General features: G+C 44.4%; 1 protein-coding gene and 1 long non-coding RNA gene across 3 annotated transcripts; one reads left to right on the forward strand and one right to left on the reverse strand.

Moving 5' to 3' along the window:
* Positions 1–5,518: 5,518 nt before the first annotated feature.
* On the reverse strand, positions 5,519–16,972 carry Atet (ABC transporter expressed in trachea). 2 transcript variants are annotated; one of them, XM_017089428.4, is made up of 7 exons: positions 16,455–16,972; positions 14,229–14,681; positions 8,800–9,114; positions 7,325–8,616; positions 7,161–7,261; positions 6,753–7,041; positions 5,519–6,686 (listed from the first exon to the last, which is right to left on the reverse strand). In XM_017089428.4, the coding sequence occupies exons 2-7, from the start codon at positions 14,489–14,491 to the stop codon at positions 6,475–6,477; spliced, it is 2,472 nt and encodes an 823-aa protein (XP_016944917.2). In that variant the 5' UTR covers positions 14,492–14,681; positions 16,455–16,972; the 3' UTR covers positions 5,519–6,474. The 2 variants fall into 2 exon arrangements, with proteins under 2 accessions (XP_016944917.2, XP_016944919.2); XM_017089430.4 differs by lacking the exons at positions 14,229–14,681; positions 16,455–16,972 and adding exons at positions 9,192–9,516; positions 11,885–12,213.
* LOC136116510 (uncharacterized) lies at positions 10,652–11,367 on the forward strand. The gene is made up of 2 exons (XR_010653478.2): positions 10,652–11,089; positions 11,145–11,367. It is a non-coding gene; the product is annotated as an uncharacterized lncRNA (long non-coding RNA).
* Positions 16,973–18,904: the final 1,932 nt, after the last annotated feature.

The following is an 18,904-nucleotide window of genomic DNA, read 5'->3' on the forward strand; positions in this document are numbered from 1 at the left end:
CGTCTAGTTTTGGCCGCCATCCGGTGGAGAAGCCATTTGAAAGGCAGCCAAAGTTTTTTGGGCATACTTCACTTTAATTTCTTTTGGCCGAGCGGCAGTGGGAAAAGATGGCCCAGGAAGTGGAAGTTGAGTGATTAAGTGGGCCGCTTTTTGCACTTATGCTTTTTGCATAATTTGTCAGCCTAATTTTGGTCAGAGGAGCAGAGGAGCTCCCACGATTGCCAGGGACCCCCAGGGGGCGCCCTCGTAAAACTTGACTCACGAGTTGCAAGTTTTAATTAAAGGAGCTTGAAGGGATTTAGTGTCACTTTCGTAGCCGGAATTTGTTGCTGCTACAAGGATTTTTATGTCCGCCAAGCTGCAGACTGTCAACTGTGTGTCTGGCTGTTAAAATTTCGATTCGTTTTATTGAAATTAATCGAATAATGGCCAGATGCCAGCCGGAGAATCGAAGAGGGCTAAGCAACGGAGGACAGAAGGTTCGGATTCCCGGGCTGTGAGAGTGACTCGACTCCGTGGGTTTTATGGCGCACTTGTTTCGCGTTAATCGCAAATCGTAAACTAAGCATTTTTACGGCACCTGCGGTAATGGATTACTAAAGCACGGCTCTGCCATGCGGCATGCGGCATACGCCATACGCACCCCGCAATCGTCATTGGTTGGAAAATTAATAAAGTTAAGTGTCGAGCCCAATAAAAGTGGAATTTCAGTCGCAACTCGAGCCTTTAGGCCCGAAGAGGCGGGCCAACAAGTTAGCGAGGCGTGAAACGCTTGCCCCGAGGCAATGTCAAGCACATGGGTCTCAAAGTGGCACTGGAACTGGAACTTCGGCCGGGTTATTGCTTTGGTTTGCAATAATTGCAAAAGTGCAATAAATTTCTTTTATTTCTGGGTTTAAACTCAAAGTCGGGGGCAATAAAAAGCCGCTAGGCCGGGGGTCAAGTGTATTGTATTTCACACCCATTTCCATGCACCTGGGTCGATTTCAGGGACTCTAAGGCACACACGAATGTGTCGTTACCATATGAGAAAAGTTAATGGGTTTTGCGAATTTACAAGAAACAACTTTGCTGATTAGACATCTATTACAATTATAAACTTAAAACAAAATTTACATTTAATTTAAATATATACTTTCTGAGCTTAAAATATTTGTTTAAAAAAAAAACGATAAGCAAAAAAATAAAAATATTAAATTTACCTATTATAGTTAACTAAATTACTTTAAACTTTTATTTTAATATTTAAAAAAATTTATTCAAGAATATAAAACAAATTAGTAACTCTGTTATTTTGAATTTGCAAACATTTATTTTTGCAACTTCATTCTATGTCATTAATTCTATGATCCCATAATAAAATAAATTTATTTGAATATACTTAATTTCATTTACTTTATACAATGTATCCTTACAGTTGGTTTAGCAATACAGCCGTTCCTACTTGATGGATCTGTGATGATCTGTGACTGGCAAACGGGGCGTATGCGTAATGTGCCACATTGTTTGCTGGACTGGCAGTGAGATGGAAATGGCCTGGTACCGCCACCTCCTGATTGGGATTTATGGCACGTTCTCGGCTCCCCAGCATGGCCATTGTGCTCTTGGCGGGGTTTGGGATTGGGATTGGGCTTTGCTGACACATTAGCGGGCCGGGGAGAGAGCCATATCAATGACCTCACACGTGCTCCTTCCGCTGTCAATTACCGGGTTGGGTGGGATCCTGCTGGGTTCTGGGTCCTGGGTCCTGAGTCCTTCGCCCCTCTTCCTGGCCAAACACCCCGCGACATGGACACGGACATCCAGAGCTGAGAAATTAAATAAGTAAAACACGAGCGGTCTCCTTCTCACTTGCACTGGCCAGCAATAAAAACTGACGGCAATAAAAAAGTTTCACCCCCTGGTAAACCCCCTACATACTGATGACCATGACAGTGCGTGCGAGTGTGTGCGAGACTTAACACGCAGTCGATGGGCGCATTTCCGGCGTAAAAATATCCTCCGCGCCGTTCCCTCTTGAAGTTGCGTGCTCCGGAGTCGAATGGCCATATTCCCGTTTCCATCGCCATTCCGCCACTCGGACTTTCGGCGAGCGATGCATAAATCACACAATAAAACCCATAAATTCCGAATGCAGCGAGAAGTCGGAGGCGGTGGTGGGGAAAACTTGAACGCGAGCTGCATCTCGGAGGAGAAAGCAGGACAAAGAAGTGGCCAGCTATTTTCCATCGCTGATCGAAACTACCTCGAAAAACGTTTCAGTTTTCTAATATCCTATATGTTTATCTATTAAATATATTATCTATATATTTGTTCCTCAAAATATTGTCTGTTCTTGTATTAAAGTAATATAACTGGGAAGTTTAAAGTTGCCTTTGCAATTAATACATGCTCCCCGAGCAACAAAGGCAACTGGCCCTTTACTTGGCTATGCATTGCATCCATTTCATTTGATTTAGTTGTCCTCGTCACCGGTGGATGGGCTCCACCTCCAGGTGGTGGTGCTGGTCCAAACCGGACCCAGAGAGCTGGTGTTGCTGCCACTAAACACATTGTGCGCAAATCCCAAGCCAAATCCCAGACGTGCTATTCTGCCTGCCGGGCTGCATCGAAATGGATGCGAGTGATGAGGATGCACCGATAGAAAAGTACTGGATATTCGTAGGTAGAAAAGATATTTCTATAGATTGTATATCTTTAAAGAGTTATCCTTATCTTCTTCGAAGGCAATCGGAAATCAAACATTATATATTGAACAGGTCTGAATACTGTTGATTATGGTGTTTTATTTTATTAGATCGTTATCATTAGCAATATAAAAATCATTTATTATGAGTAATGTACTCTAAGGTAAGAACGTTTTCCTAAAGTTTGGAAGATTAAAACCTACTGTTTTTTTCTCTGCATTGATTCTCAAAACATTTTGGAGAGTTTTGTACATAGAGAGCAACAACGTTGTTTTCAGTGTGGGCTTTGCATTGGCATGCGGACTGCATTGACAGCATTTTAGAGTGGGTCACTCGGCAGCGCCTTCGGGGGCAGCAGGTGGGCGTGGTGCCATTTTAGTGGCATGTTTGTGCTAATTTATTACGCCTGCGAAGCATAATGCCTCCTGCCATCTGCCACCTGCCACCTTTGCGCCCCCTTGCAATTTTGCGCCGATGGGAACCGAGTGCCGCTGAAACTGCCACATTACAAATCGGCAAAGGATAACGACTGAACTGCAGCGACGCAGGGACAGGGAGCCAGATATGCAGGCCTCGGGGAATGCTGCAAATGAATGTCTAATTAATTAAAGTGCGAACTGCACTTTGCTCATTGTTGGGCTCCTCGATTTGGCAGCGGGCATTAATTGCCGGGCGCATGGCAGTAAACATGTTTCAACCTTCGACCCCCTGCCCTCCGCCAGCCAGATATATACCCAAATGATTTGTTTGATTTATTGAAATTGCTGCTGGGTCCGATCTCCCTGCCTTTCCTCCCAAAAATGGACAAATTTTCTATGCACACTCACATAAAATGCAATTTTATACGGCGCGCCGAAACTTTTGGCCCGAAATAATATCATTTTCCTGCGGGGAATGCACTTCAAAAATTTTCACAGAACATTCCAAATATTATACTTTAACTGTGAAATATTTCTGACTTACTGACACACCCTTTTTTTTCTAGGTTGCCTTGACTTTAAAAAAAAAATCCAGCCAGTTAGTCATTTTTAAAATTGTTATACGACTGGGTAAAAAATATTTTTCTATGTACTTTCTATGTTTTTTTCTGTTCTGGCGCATCTGCAACGCTGAAATTGTCGCGGGGTGTTAGTCCTGATACCCTTTTACACCCCTTTTCCCCTCTGCATTCTACGTCTATGCGCACAAAGCTTAGCGGGACATAAATAATAAATTTGCAACGTTTGCATTTTACCAGCTCTTGTGTGTGAGTGTGTTTCTATGGCTAGACCTGCATGATTGTGTTCGTCTGTGTTGGGGACATTAACAATTTATCAGTGAATCGAAAAAGCAACAAGCCAATAAAAATCACTCCGTTTGACCGGTGACATTGCGACTGCCATTCCATTTCCTCATTCCAATCTGTTCCATCTGACTCTTGGCTCCACCTCCCTCCCAAGTGGGCTTATTTGACCTTTTCCGCCCCCTAACAAATGTCAAATGGCAGCTAAATATAGTTTTGGCAAGAAGTCGTAAAAATTACACTTTTCTGGATTGAATGCAATTCCATATTTGGACATTAGTATTGAAACTAGGAATTTACGAAAAATTGAACTTTTTGTGTTTTTTGGAGTTGTTTGTTAGTTTGCGTGTCGTAATTCAGTTAAAACAGGTGCCCAACCTTATGGGAACACAGTTTTATGCTCTTTTTAACCTAAGCAATCCACCCACATAAAAAAATTAAAAAAAAAAAAATTCAACATTTTTAAATTTTTTATAAGGGGTAACATCACAATTTTTGCCAAAAATCACCAAAAAATTAGGTTTTTAGGTTTTGATGTCGTTCGATAGGGAATTTTAATACGAACTTAACGAGGTATGGCATTCCATATTTGAACAATTAAATTCTTTTTTTTGGTCAAAATACCGATTTTTTTGGTGGAAAGTTCGTACTAAGGATTTATGGCAAATAAAGGGTTCCTTTTTTCATATTTAAACAAGTTTTTCCTTTTTCGGACAAAGCGTTGACATTTTAATGCTCAATTTCATGCTGATCAGTAATATTAAACAAGAAAATGATCGGGGTCACCATAAAGTCTACTTTACAAAATGTAAAAAAGTGTAGACTAAAATATGCTTTATCTACAAAACTGTTTACCGTCTGTAGACTGTCGAGAGGTTTTTGTCCTTGCTACTCAAAAGCAAATTCCTCAATAGATGTCTCATCGGTGTGTCCGAGGCAAGAACCATTAACATGTTATATACATGTATATTTACATATCAATGTAAGCAATATATTCGAAATAAAATTAAAAAGTGTATTATTTAGATACTTTGTCTCCTGGATCTGTGCACTTTGTGAAGATGATATTTTGGGTGGGTGGCCTTAACTCTTCTCCTTTTTTATAACAATATAAAACCTCTGCAGATCTTATATTTAATGTGACTTTATTTTCTTAACTTATATAAATATCATTAAAGTTAAAAAAAAAATATTTTGCCTTCGGTTATTGACTTGATGATATTTGGGCTCTTTATTAAAAATACTCTACCAGATTTTGACAGTAATCAAGATGGTTTTGTGTACAATAATGACCATTCTTTAAACTTAATGTACAACATGCGCTACGAACTACCGAAATATGCAGTACGCCATATACAACATATATATCCTGGGGATCTCTTATTCCAAAATTACAATGCTTCAATGTCCTCCTCAAAGGAGCCCTAATGTGTTGCCTTCGATTTGATTTCAAACAGAGATAATCTTTGTTTCTGTATATCACTCCGAATCCAAAAGGAAAGCTAAAAAGGAATTGGGTAGGGAGTTCAGAAGGAAGGAAAGTGTGCGATTTAAAGGAAAATTGCATTTATTTTGGCATGATAAATGTAGACGTATAAAATTAAACTAAACATGTACTAAATTAAAATGTAATAATCACAAATACGCGTAGCTAACACAAATCCGATTGCATCCCACCGTAATAATAGTAATTGCTTTATATCACCAGTTGGCCAGGTTCCCTTCTCCTCTTGATTTTCTACCTCCCCTGTCCGGGAAATGAATTCCCCAACCCGGACTGCACCGCTTTCTATCACAAGGGAATGGTTTCTATTTCTATTTCCGCTTCCGCTTTCCACACTCGCCTAACTTCCGTTCGTTGCACGCTGGATCCTTTCTGGGTTCAAAACTGATTTCCAAAAAAGTGGAGAGTTGAGGAAGGTTACTTCTTCCCTCGCAGAAAGAGAATGTTTGAGAGTACAACTTAGGGACGGAGTGAAGAACGTTGGGAAAAAGTCGTGTCCTGAATCCCGCTTCGATTCGGCTACCGCTCCAAAGGATCTTGATCTTGTTTACAATTTGTTATGTTTCAACCTACTTAAGTTCAGACTCTTTTCTGCTTGGTCACAAGAATTATACCTCAGTTTAAGTGAGTGTCGAAGTGGGGCTCTACGTGGGTACTCCTAGTTATATATAGATCTAAGGTAATTCCATATGTTTGGTATGCAGAACAGCTACTGTATGGGTGGTGCCTATATATATCCATGGGTATATACTTAAAATCGTCTTCTAGATACCGATGCAATGCTTGCTTTTTACTTTCTGTCTGTGAGTATGTCTGTATAAACGTAAAAAGCCCGACGGGAGAAGTTGGATAATGCGGTAAAGCTACATCTAGCTGCAATCCAGGGATCCCACTCTTCCTACTTGCCTACAAGCCCCCAACCTTTTCTATGTACAGGTGATCTCTAACGTATGGTAATAATGATAACCCTAGACTATGAATAAATCCCACGAAGTGTCCGCTTAGCGGATCATGTGCAGTTTCCATCGCAGCACGAAGTACGCGATGATGCGCAGGGCGAAGAAGATTCCGATGAGGGCAACGGCGTCCACCCAGAACAGAGCATTATCCATCGACATCTCCTCGAGGAACTTCTTGGGCATGCGGTAGTGACAGTACATCTGGTTGCAGTGCATCTTGGGCCGGTCCATTCCGTAGATGGCCACCATGGCACCTGGAAGAATGATAGATATGATATTATATAATATGATATATATAACGAGATCCGATCCCAACTCACCTTCGAAACCATAGCGCACATAGCTGACGTACGTGACCCACTGCAGGTAGCCCGGAATGGTGTCAAAGTTCACAAAGAACCCGGAGAATAATATCGTGGGTATGGTCGTCACGGGGCCGAGGAATACCCCCGTTTCGATGTTCATCCCCGCCCCGATCAGCAGCCCCAGCGATTGAGCCACCAGAGAGTTCAGCACGCAGATTAGCACAAACATCGAGACCCGCTCCAATTCCATTGGCTGTGAAGTTAGATAGTACACCACCAGAACGTAGACGCTGGAGAAGACGATCTGCAAGAGAGTATATAGGATTATATAATGGTAAAGTAAGTAAAGGTCTTAAAGCTACTAGATTTCATAATTGGTAAAAAATAGTTATAACTTAAAGATTTTTCCTAACTATTATTCACCTGAAACGGCATGTCCGCTAATGTCTTGGCAAAGTAGAAGGCCTTCAGGGAGTACCAGTAGTTGAGGTGCTCCCTCACGAACACCGACATTTCGGTGGGAACTGCGAATTAAAGATTCCAGATTATTGTAAAGATCCAAAAAACCTCGAAATCGATCAACTCACAGGTCAGGATGGTCGGCATCATGGCCGTGAAGGTGGTGAACAGGGAGACGAAGAAGATGCACCCTGCGTTGCTCATGATCTTGCTGGCCTCGTTGCCCACATCGTAGTAGATCATCCCGATGATGGCCCCCACGATGACATGGGAGAAGAGTCGCATGTGGGTGAGCATCTTGTCACGCAGGATGGTGCGGAATGACCGCTTGAGCAGGATCCAGAACTGCGTCCAGCCGGAGGTGGGGAATCCCGTTTTGTTGGGCAGGGTCACCACACTCTCGTGGGAGTCCAGCAGCGAGGTCATGCATCCCACCACGGCACCCCCTGAGCCCGAACCCACCGCATTGTGGGTGCCCTTCGAGGAGCTGAAGCTGCAGCTGTCGTCCACGGCAGTGGTTGGCATATTGACCACGCTGCAGTCGGAGTTTTGGGACTGCTGCGTCTCCAGCGTCTTCGGTGGTTTCAGCTCCTCCGCGGGATCCCCAACCAGGATCGAGGGTTCCAGCTGCCCTTTATCCTCCAATGGTGGCTTCTCATCCTCAAGGGTCAGGGTGGCCGCCGTGTTCTCCGCCCCACTGCCGCTGCCTTTGATAATGTCGTTGTTGCCCACCTTCTGGGCCAGTCCGTAATCCTTGTGCGAGTACTTCTTGCAGGCCCCACTCTTCACCGCCTCCACCAGCTTGGGCACAGCATCGCCGTACTCCCCCGAGGCCACCTCGAGCACGTAGTCAGCGGGATTGTGGTACGAGGGGCACTCGTAGCCCAGCGAAGAGAGGTACGGCACCAAACCCCTCACTCTGCCCTCGTAAACACACTGTCCCTGGGCCAGCAAATACAGGTGATCGAACTTCTCGAAGAGTCGCGCCGACGGCTGATGGATCGTACACACGATGGTGCGCCCTCCTCTGGCCAACGATCTCAGCAGCGATATGAGCTGGAAGCAGGTGGAGCTGTCCAGTCCCGAGGTGGGCTCGTCGAAGAACATCACGGGGGGATTGTTGACCAGTTCCAGGGCAATGGACAGCCGCTTCCTTTGGCCGCCAGACAGATTGCAGGTCAGCGTGTTCACCGACTCCTTGAGGCCTATCGTCTCGAGGATCTCCTCCACGACCACCACCTTGGCGTAGCTGATCATGTTCTTGCCCAGCTTGAGGTTGGCGGCCACCATCATGGCCTCGCGAACGGTTAGGTTGCCGATCAGCACATCGTCCTGCATGATGTAGCAGGAGAGCTTGCGGAAGCGGCGGAGATTCCGCTCCTTGCTGTTGATCAGCACAGATCCACTCAGTTGGGAAGTCCTGGGAAAGGTAAATAAATTAGTCAGTGAGTCCGACAAGTTGAAATGGGTTTCGTTGGTTCCTTATAAATTTATTTAACTTCGTTGGTCCTTCGTGATGGGTCGCGTGCAAAAATTCCTCTAACTATACTTCGTATTTCACAAAAACCAACTAAAACCTTTAAAGATAGGTAAGGTAACTCACTTGTAGCCCGCCAGGATGTTCATCAGCGTGCTCTTTCCGGCTCCGGAGGGTCCCATGATGGCAGTGATCTCGCCATTCCGGAACTTTCCGGAGACGCTCTTGAGTATGGTCTTGAATCCACGCCGATGGCTGTCGGTGACCGAGTAGGATATATCACAGAACTCAATGTCCACCGGCGGCCTCTGGGGCAGATGGGACAAGGCGATGGTGCCCTTCTTCTGGCCATTGGGACTTCCGCCGCTGTTGTTGGCCACCTTGGGGGCCAAGGCATGGTTGTTGCCGCCCAAGCCGCCATTGCAAAGGTTGTTCTGGGACCTGAAAGAACGCAGAAGGGATTCGGATTAGTTGTGGTTAATTTGCAGGGTATCTCCAGGGGCTTATTCGATTCCTACTTGGGCTCTTTCTGCAGGGCACTTATACAGCAGCCATTCTTAGTCAGCTTGGTCTGCACCAAGGACATGGAGCGCTGCTGTTCCCTGCGTCCTGCATCCTGCAGCATTTCAGCGTAGGCCGCGGCATAGGCGGCGGATCTCCGGCGATTGACATCCTCCTGGGATTGCGATTGTGATTGAGATTGAGATGCAGGTATCTCGAAACTAGAGTTCCGAATGCCCCCACTTTCCGCGCTGACGCAGCGGGTCAGCGTCAGTTCCATAATTATTTGCAAAAACCTGAAGCACACTCTTTAGCGGTTCATGGTGCCGCCCCCAAATCGACCTAAATCGTCAATCAATGGATCAATCAGCAGCGTCAGTCATTTAATGCCCCCTTCGTGCCCACTTCAATGATTTCCATTGACTCACAGATGTCAGCCCACCGCCACCCATCGTTCACCCACTTCCCACACTGGAAAGGCCAAAGTTCGCTCTGGTTTTTGTTTCATTCATGAAACCTCTGTCGCATACCTCATTCCTTGGCCCGGAGCCAAAGCCAAAGAGCCGAGTGCGTTTTCATTAGTGGCGACTTCGATTGATAAGTCCGCCGACGCCGACTGCAGCGGGCAAATGCCAATTAACATTACATCTTTTTGGGTGCAAGTTGGTTGAGCTAGTTGGTCGAAATTGATTGATTGGGAAGCCTCTCAATGTGCAAAGGCGGCTAGTAATTAGTAGGTAGCTGGGGAGTCCAGCGTGAGGGATTAAAGGTCAGTGTATCCAGCTGAACAACTTATCACTGGCGTGTCGTTAACTCAGGAATGACAATATAAAGCTGTACAGTGAGGGTTGCCAGGGGTTGGTTATTTTAAATAAATCAACTATTTTTTAAGAGAACTATATGCAGAGGACCATTTTAGTGTTATAAAGATATAACATTATAAAATGTTTAAAAACTATGAATGAATTTCAAGAGAATGATTTGCAGAATCTTATAAGTAGTAAATGATCTAAAAGGGGTTTGTTTTAAACCCACCAGATAGACCTACTGCACTTAAAGATAAAGCTGCCTATAAATTCATAAAGAGGTACCAAATCACAGAGTCTCCTTTGTTTCTCCTACCTATATGTAGTACTTTTTTCCACATTCCCTCAGCACGCACTTCGCCGTCCACATATGTTCACTTCTCCAATTACAGTGTAACCAATTACCTTCTGGATTCCGCTTCGATATAATTTCTATAATTTTGAGGCGAGCGTAATTGCAAGATATTAAAATAAGATTGGTGGCAAGGCGGAGGGGAAAGTCAGCTGTTGTTGGCTGTGGGCCATGCTAAGTGAATACAGATACAATTGGGAGACAAGCAGCAAGACACACTTTGCTTTGTTTTGCTTTGTGCTTTTGCTTTGCTTTGCTTTGGCCTCTTTCAGTTACGATAAATACAGCTCTCTGCGGCCCCAGTATCGGGTATTCGTTGTATCTGTGTGAGAACTCGTATTGCGAATCATTTCCCGCGAATATCTCGGTGCACGAGCACCCAGAGCGAGTACATTTCAAGTGCGCATGCACCCAGAGTGCATAACCCTGTACTCAGTATCCACTACGTATCTCATGCCATGCCATTCCCAACTGAACGAAGACTCGACGAAGTTTAATTCGCTTTGTCTTGCGAAATGCACTCAGAATACAGACAGTTCCCCTCTTGAGAGGAAAAAGGGGGGCATATGAACTCCACGTTGTCTTCTTATAAATTCACCCGTTCAATTGGATTCAAATGGAGTCGGTCACGCAATCCCTTCCGGGTTTCTTCGAATGCTTATCAATCTTAATGCGTGGTAATTGTTGCCAGGTTCGAAGGCTTCGATTGGGGCCCTACTTAATTGATTGATAGCCGGTCATAAAGCAGCTGCTGCTGGTAACCCAATATATATCTGTCAGCCAACTAGTGAACTACATACTTCCACTTTTAGTTCTGACTTTCTGGCTCTGAGTTTCTGAACCTTGGGGCCACGGGACCAGTTACATTGTGTTCGCACTGATTAGGCACAACCGGAAATATCAGCTGGCATTAGATCATCCCCGCTTAACGACAATTAAGCGATTCATAGATGTCAGCAAGAGCGGGGCGGTGCAATTCATTGCGATTAATAAAAGTATTAATAAAAGCAAGTGTGCCAACGATGGTATCTTAAACAGTGCAGGAGAGTCGCCTTTGAAAAAGCTTCAATTAAGGCTGATGAATTCCAAGCTATTGCAGAAGAATTTCTTTGAACTATGGTGATCCTGTCTTTGAAATGCCAAGAAGTCACTTTAAAATGCTGTCAGGGAGAACTCAATTAAATATGTGACCATGGTAATTGTCTGGGAGTCACCATGTGGATTTAATTAAACATATTGTACATGTATGAATCATTCTCAGTAAATTAAAATTACTTAGCAATGGTATTGTGCCAATTATTCCTCCAAGAAGTCTAAAAATCTACGCATTTATTCAAACCTTATGCATGAGAACCATCATCTGGCTTTAATTCCTGGCATATTCTAGCTATTAAGGACGCGCGGCAAGGCCAATCAAATATGGAAACGGATGTGGGTTGGCTGGGTGGCTTTCTTGGGGGTGGAGAAGGTGAAGGTGGACTGCTCCTGAGCGTAGGAGAAGGTCCTGTCCAGGACCGCTGTGCCCTCGAAGCGGGGGAGAAGGTCAACATGCCTCGAGTGTGTTGGCTGGGTGACTTTTGCCTCAAGGATGCACAGGTTGTCACTCGACTAGGGAAAACTTTGGGAAGAAATGACGCCTCCAAGTCTGGCACAGCACTCGGACTTTTATCGCTTTTGAGTTTGCGGCAACTTCACATTACATAACCGACCGGCGTACACGTCGTATTCGTAGTCTTTTTGTGCGCTTGCCAAAACCGAAAATCACACGTAAATAGCAGCCACGTGGAGCACCATGGGTTGTTTTCCACTTTCTCCCCCTATTTGTGGGAGCCTTTTTCTAATAAGCACATAAATATTTCAAAAAAGAAAACCCAACTGACGGAGTGCCGCACACAGACGCGATGTTGCCGCAGGACTAAAAAGCTGAAAAGCCGAACGGAGTCCAACTGCTGACTGCGGCACGACTTTGGACAGCTTGGCGGCTTGTTCGATTTTTCCAGGCACGCGGCGCCGCGAGGTCCTCCCCTGTCCTCCTGCCTTGTGAAAGGGGTCTATCGGCTACGCCAAGACGTTTGAGTTGGAAATGGTGTGAATGAATGAATTCTTAGACATGTTTTTCAACTTGGACAAGGGTCAAGTTGTTTTAGGATTGAAAAGGGCCAGAAGTTTGCCAAGTTAAGTTTACATATGCCTTCTTGTCAGTTAGGAACCCTCTAAAAACTTTAGTATATTTTCATTATGTCTTAATATTTTTATTGACACTTTAGAATCACTGTTATTATTGCGTTTTTACTTTTAAGATATCAAGATTAGTTTCCAAAAAGCGCCCATCTCATGAGGACAGAATTTGATTTTCTGCCGGTGGTCTGCCTGCGACACGCACAGCATTTCCTATTATTTTCTATAATAAATCACCCAGAAAGGGAAACCCCCATTCGTTGCTACTTTCAGTAGCCGCAGGACCCCTTTTGTCTGCCCGCCTTGTATTGTTTTGCTTGGTCTTATGGCTTTTACGGCTTTTTGCCTTCTGGCGGCGTTTCATTCAGTGTTACATGTTTTTTTCTCTCTGGCTTTCTTCCTCCGCACATATGTGCGTTTGTTTGTGGCTTATTATTTATGGCAGTGCCGACAGGGCGGGAGAAAAGGGGGCGTACCGGGTCGAAAGGACACGTAGAATAGGTTGGCATTTAAGGAGCTCTTTATAGCAGCTTTCCTGTTCGTTTCCCATCGAATCCTTGGACCTGGGGCCCCACCAACCTGATTGCCAGGATTGTGCAGCATTCGAAAGGCTGTCCTTTACAACAAGGCCCCGCCTGCCCACAAGTTTAATTAGTTTGGTGTACCTGCATTGATTGGTTCGTGGGCGTTTTACCAATAGATTTTCAATTTGCATTTTAATTAAGTCTCTAGAAAAAAGTTCAAGGTTGGTAAAATGACCGGGTCGTACGTTTCGCAACTCTAATGCAAGCTAAGAGCCAAAGTTTTCAGTTCTTGGAAAGTGGCTTTAAACTTATTTCCACAATGAGGCATAATTTAGGGGGCGTGGCTGGCACCATTTCCAGGCCGACACGCGATTTGTGAGACGGAGTCGAGCCATCGATTTTCCAGGGCACTTGCTCCCTCTTTCTTTTCCGTTTCCTGTTCCTGTTCCGCGACACACCTCAAATGTCCTGGCAGGTGGCATGTTCCAAAAACGGAAGGAAGATACGAGCATTGCAGATGCGTGCTAATTTTGACTCGACGGTCTTATTAATAGTTCCCCCTCGAATTCCCACTCGACTCCTTTGCTTTGATTTTTTTAATGGCTTTATGCGGGCAGCTGCTAAAAATAGAAGTGTCGCCTCAGAGGAAAAGTGACTTGTGACAGTGTGATTAGTGAGCTGATACTCGACCACCTTTCCACTAAGCCGCAAAACCCACAGCCCCCACAGGAAAACCTTAGTCCTTGGCTTCCACGAGCGGAAATTGCAGAGGGTCCGCAGGAAATAATGCAATACTATACAGCAGTTCAGGGTCAGAGGACATAATTCAATTCATTCCAGCTTATAATCCCCACAGCTGGAGTGACAGTTCCCCGGGTAACCTAAAACCCAGCTATCCCACTATTCCAGCCTAATCCCGACTAATGCAATTATCGTATGCTACGCAGAAACGAATAGATGAGGGATTCTCATATCATTGTAAGTCTGTTAATAATATTGTCAATATTATAACAAGGAATTTTATCAACATATATGACCAAATATACTAGTAAGAAGTATTCAAATATGCTATGCATACGAATTTACGATTCCAAAGAAACTTCGACGAGAGGTGTTTACACGTATATCTTATTGATTATATTTACCCACCATAAAGATAAGACTATATAATATTCTCAGTTCATAAAGACTCACCCGTGGTTGTTCTGCTTGAGGTCGTTGGTCAGCTTAAGTTGGCTGAGGAGCGGCACTGGCTCCTGACGGGGATTGGGATGCGGATTGCTGCCCGTGGAGAGCGTAGATAGGGACATATTCCCGCTCGTGTAGAGGACCGCATTGGGTGCTGTTGTGGCTGCCGAATCGGAGACCTTGTTGGGACTCTTGGCCGCCGGCAGGATGACGGCTTGGGAGGAGCACTTGTCCACCAGCGGGACACTGGAGGCCTGCAGCTCGTTCATGGCTCTAGTTTGTGGGGTTTCCTTTGTGAATCCGTTTAGTTCTTGGCTTTGTTATTGGCATATGGCGTCAGCATTTGGTTTGTGATCTTTATTTGTGGCCCTCGCTTGCTCCTATTTAATTGAATACACTGAGGATTGGCATCTGCATTGGAAGTACATGTAAATGTAGGTGGTTCCTCTCAGTTCAGCTCTGGAATGAAAGGGAAATGGGAAAGCGATGCAAATTAAGCATAATTTAAATGGAGGTGTTGCCTCTATTGATTTGACGAGTCGCACAGATACACATACGAGTGTATCGAGCACTCTCGAACAGAGCATATATTACATCACAGCCCAGGAAGTACCACCCACAACCCCCTCGTGGTTCACGAGGCCTCCGGCTTGGAGGTTGCCCCATGGCAGCTAGCAGCATAAATTTCTAATTACTGAACAATGCCCATAGACCCAGACTCGTATTTACAAATACAGACCCAGTTGAGAAACGACGACACCCGATAAACGCCGAATTCAATGCCAGACACTCGAGGGCTCGGGGAATGGGCTTCATAAACAGCTGTTAGTGGCAGTCCGGCCAAGAACCAGTGCCCAGTGCACTGGTACCCAGGCACACGAACCCATAGCCATACCCATCCCCCTCAGAGAGATACACTCATCTATAGAGCTCGTAACACTCGCAAAGTCCATTGCATCGGGAGTTCCGAGCTGGGTTTGCCTGCACTGGGAAGCGATTTTGCAGGTGGCCGTCTGATAAGATTTCTACGTTTCCCGTTTAGCGATGAGATTTCCGACTTACTCGTACACTCGAAGGAAAGTTCGAAGGGTTTTAGGAACTTTGTCTTCCCTACAAAACTTACAGACAATAGAGGGATGATATATTCAATCTTCGATAAGACGATTATTCAGAAGTTGTCTTCTAAGAACCCAAAGCAATGTCATATACTTAGAATCACCAATTGTGTTGATTTGCTTATGGGATGGGACATAGTTTCCACACATCTATAAATTAAGCCCATAAACATTTTAAGAGGAAGTTTACTATTTAATAGTATAAATGGTTTTACAGATATCGTGTTTATATTTAGAGGATGACACATGCATTTTGCGGACAATGTTTATCGCATCGCCACTTTGTTTTGACAAAGTCAGTAAGTTTTTCCCAGTGCACACGAGTTTTTATGAAAGATTTGTTTGCAGTTCGATTAGCGATTAGATGGGCAGGCCGATAGGCTTCCTGCTACTGGGCGCGGGCTTCCTTTTCGCTAATCGCAATTGCCGAAGACGTAAGGCGCGTAGTCACACACTAGTTAGTTATATGGCTGCCAGCTGTTGGTGACCATCGACTTCTTATCTTGGAAGTGGAAGTGCCACCGGCACTCGAAACTGGCCACGCACAGCTGCGTATTTCTAATCTGGGAATCAATCCACCGGACGAAGGGAGTTTCGATTTTTGGGTTCTCGCAAACTCGCACTTCTCTCGCAGTTTTCGTGGGTGGATGACCCGAGATGAGGTCCTACCCTAACCAAAGCCCTAAAAGTAGGTCAGTTTTGGAAACCCCCTCAAACCTCCGACCCCTAAGATTATTTTCCTTCTGGCCCGACATGTTCTATTATTTTGCAAACGGCCCGACTATAGCCTGCCAGATTTCAGATGTGTCATATGCTATTAACAAATGGCGCGAGGGGCATAAACATTTGAAAAACTGCAGCCACCGCCGGAGAACATTGCAAAATTTCCACCTTCCCGAGAGAGCGCAGGCGCTCTTTGCAGATACAAAAGGCAGAAAAACATTAAAGATACATATGGGTCTACCTAAGGGGGAGGTATGCCTATGTAACTCCGGTTGGGAAGTTGGAAAGTTCTTCGGGATGGTGGAACTGCGACTGCAGACTGCAGAGGAAAAGGCCTCAGAACGACGCAATAACTTCACTCGCATAAAGGTTTTTTAGTAGTGCTCATGCTCACCTTTGGATTTCGATTAAGATGAGACTTTTTTCCGAGAAGAGCAAAACACAAACGGCTTAAAACGTGTTTTTGGTTTGTTAGCATTATATCTTTTTTGGCCGCTGCCAGAAGAGATGGTCCGCAGTCCCGCTGCCTAGCACGTTAGATACTTTTTCTACTTTGTAGAGGTCTTTTTACACCGAGATACTGAGATACTCGCACTCGTGCTCTTGAATTCTTTGTTATTTCTTTTTTTTTGTTATGGTTGAGGCAGCCAGCAAACAAACAAACAACGACAGCTATTCAAATGCGCCACAAGGGCATGGCGCTTCTACGGGAGAGCCGAGCCAGAAACCGAAACACCAGATGGTATGCGAGGCACTCCAGGAATACGCAAAAGTGTATCTTGTTCCGGGGCAAAACGTGTTTTATTCAGCGCGATCCTATCCGTTTCGATTGGACTCGATTCCTAAATCCCGGAGATTCCCGCTCGATCGCAGGAGCAACAACATTCAGGCAGCGCGGACGACGACGAACTGACTGAACTGAACCAGAAACAGAAACAGCCACCGAAACTGAGAAGCGAGACTGCGGCGGCTGCTAAGCTACCAGCTGCCAGCTGAGAGCGCTTTCGCTCCCGCTTCAGATACTTTGGTAGTCTGGCACTCTGGTATTTGGGTACCTGTATCTGTGTGAGGCGGAGCAGGCTCTCGGCTACCACCAGAGATGGGGCTTGACTAGGCCTCTTGTACCTAGATGTGGACCAAGGTAAACAATAGGTACAAGTCGTCAATGTTACCAATAGGTAGGGATTTTGATAAAAGTACCTTGGAGAGTAAGAAGTGAGCTGGATACTGGAATTTATAACAATATATCATAGCTATATCACATATTCTGTATGTATGTATCTGGAAGAACAGGAATTGTTCTGGGTTCTGAAATACTAAAATAACATATCATAACCATATCATATTAGCATCATGTCACACTGTTTTAGTTAGCCAAATGTAAATGCTTACTTATATCTTATAACTTATAAGTTATATCTTTACTTCCCAACGTCTTAATGTACACTAAAATATTTAAATATATAATTGTAAAATATAATGGCATTTAAATAACAATAACAGAAACTACTTTTTGCGAAATTCCAACATTAGGTCTACAAAATTTGGCATGGAACTTGGCGAACGAGAGGACACCAGAAATATAGTATTTTTAAAACATTTTAAAACACATTGATTGTATATAAAACATAAAAAGTAAGTCTACTAAGAGATAAAGAACTGCGAAAAAGGTACGAAATATTTAAAAATCAGTATGTGAAGGCATTTAATAGTATGTTTGCCGTTCTTCCTTAGCTGTACTGATATGTTTTGGAGTTCTGTTATCGCAAAAAGTGACCTAGGTACTATTTATACCCACAGCTTCTACCTCACGTGGGTACAGAGTACCTTCTCAGCACTCTCCGCTACTATTTGGGTTTCGTCAATGGGGAAGTCTTGGCTCTCTCGCTTGTCCGACGTTTAATTCAAACGCTGGCATACACTTAAATTAACCCGAGTGTCTGTGAGCGGTAGTGCGCATGGCGCATAAGTGTGCGTGGGGGTTCCGCTGCTCTGAAAACAGCTGACTGTAAACACACACAAAGAGCGGCGGCCCAGTGGGAAATTCAGTGCGATTTGGGTTCAGCTGCACTTGGATTTGATGGAGCGAAACTCCCCAGAGAAGCGGATAAAGACACAGAGAGAGAGAGAGCGAGAGTACACGGCGAAAAAATCGGGTATGTCGTAATTAAATTGGGCACTTTCGGTGCCCAAAGGCCAGGTGGCAGTACTTGCCCCTTTCAGACTCTAGACGGAAAAGCATAGATGGGTGCAGGTATATGGAATAGTAACATACGGTATATACCATTGATAAGGGTTAAGTGTATACCATATAATGTTTCTTGAACATTATTAGTATTATTATTATGTTGCGTTTATTAGTATTGCATATACTAAACAAGTAGATAAACTTTATTTCTTCCCCTGTAATGAATAGATATCCCGAAGAGAAACACACTTACAATATTTGTCTGAATGATAGCGAACTTTGAACCTCACGATCGCAGAACAAAGCGCTGAAACCAAGCAAAAACAATTGCGATTTCTTTGAAGAAAACAGGAGGGGGTAAATAGAGAAGGGGGACTGAAAATAGTATGAGTAATCCCCCCTCACTTCTCCCCTTAGCGACTGAATATCTCAAACAAAGGTAAAACGTGAGCTATATCCCCCATTCCAACCGACTTTGTAACTCTCGGGGAAAATGCGCAGTCGGGGTACTTCTAATCACATCGACCTTAATAATAGTTTATTTTCATATCAGCCGCACATTGTTTATAGCTGCTATTTAAATTGTCCGTCAGCCTTGGCCGAACCTATGTAATAATAATTATGATAGCTTGTGGAACTGTGCGGAAAATTCAATT

The sequence above is a fragment of the Drosophila suzukii genome, chromosome 2L (genome assembly GCF_043229965.1).
Source record: "Drosophila suzukii chromosome 2L, CBGP_Dsuzu_IsoJpt1.0, whole genome shotgun sequence".
NCBI classification, from domain to species: Eukaryota; Metazoa; Arthropoda; class Insecta; order Diptera; family Drosophilidae; genus Drosophila; species Drosophila suzukii.

Coding starts and splice junctions, on each gene's coding strand:
- Atet (XM_017089428.4), bottom strand. CDS start 14,491: ATGAACGAGCTGCAGGCCTCCAGTGTCCCGCTGGTGGACAAGTGCTCC. Junction 9,115..14,228: donor CTCAAGCAGAACAACCACGG/GTGAGTCTTTAT, acceptor GCGTTCTTTCAG/GTCCCAGAACAACCTTTGCA. Junction 7,262..7,324: donor GATGCCGACCATCCTGACCT/GTGAGTTGATCG, acceptor TTTAATTCGCAG/TTCCCACCGAAATGTCGGTG.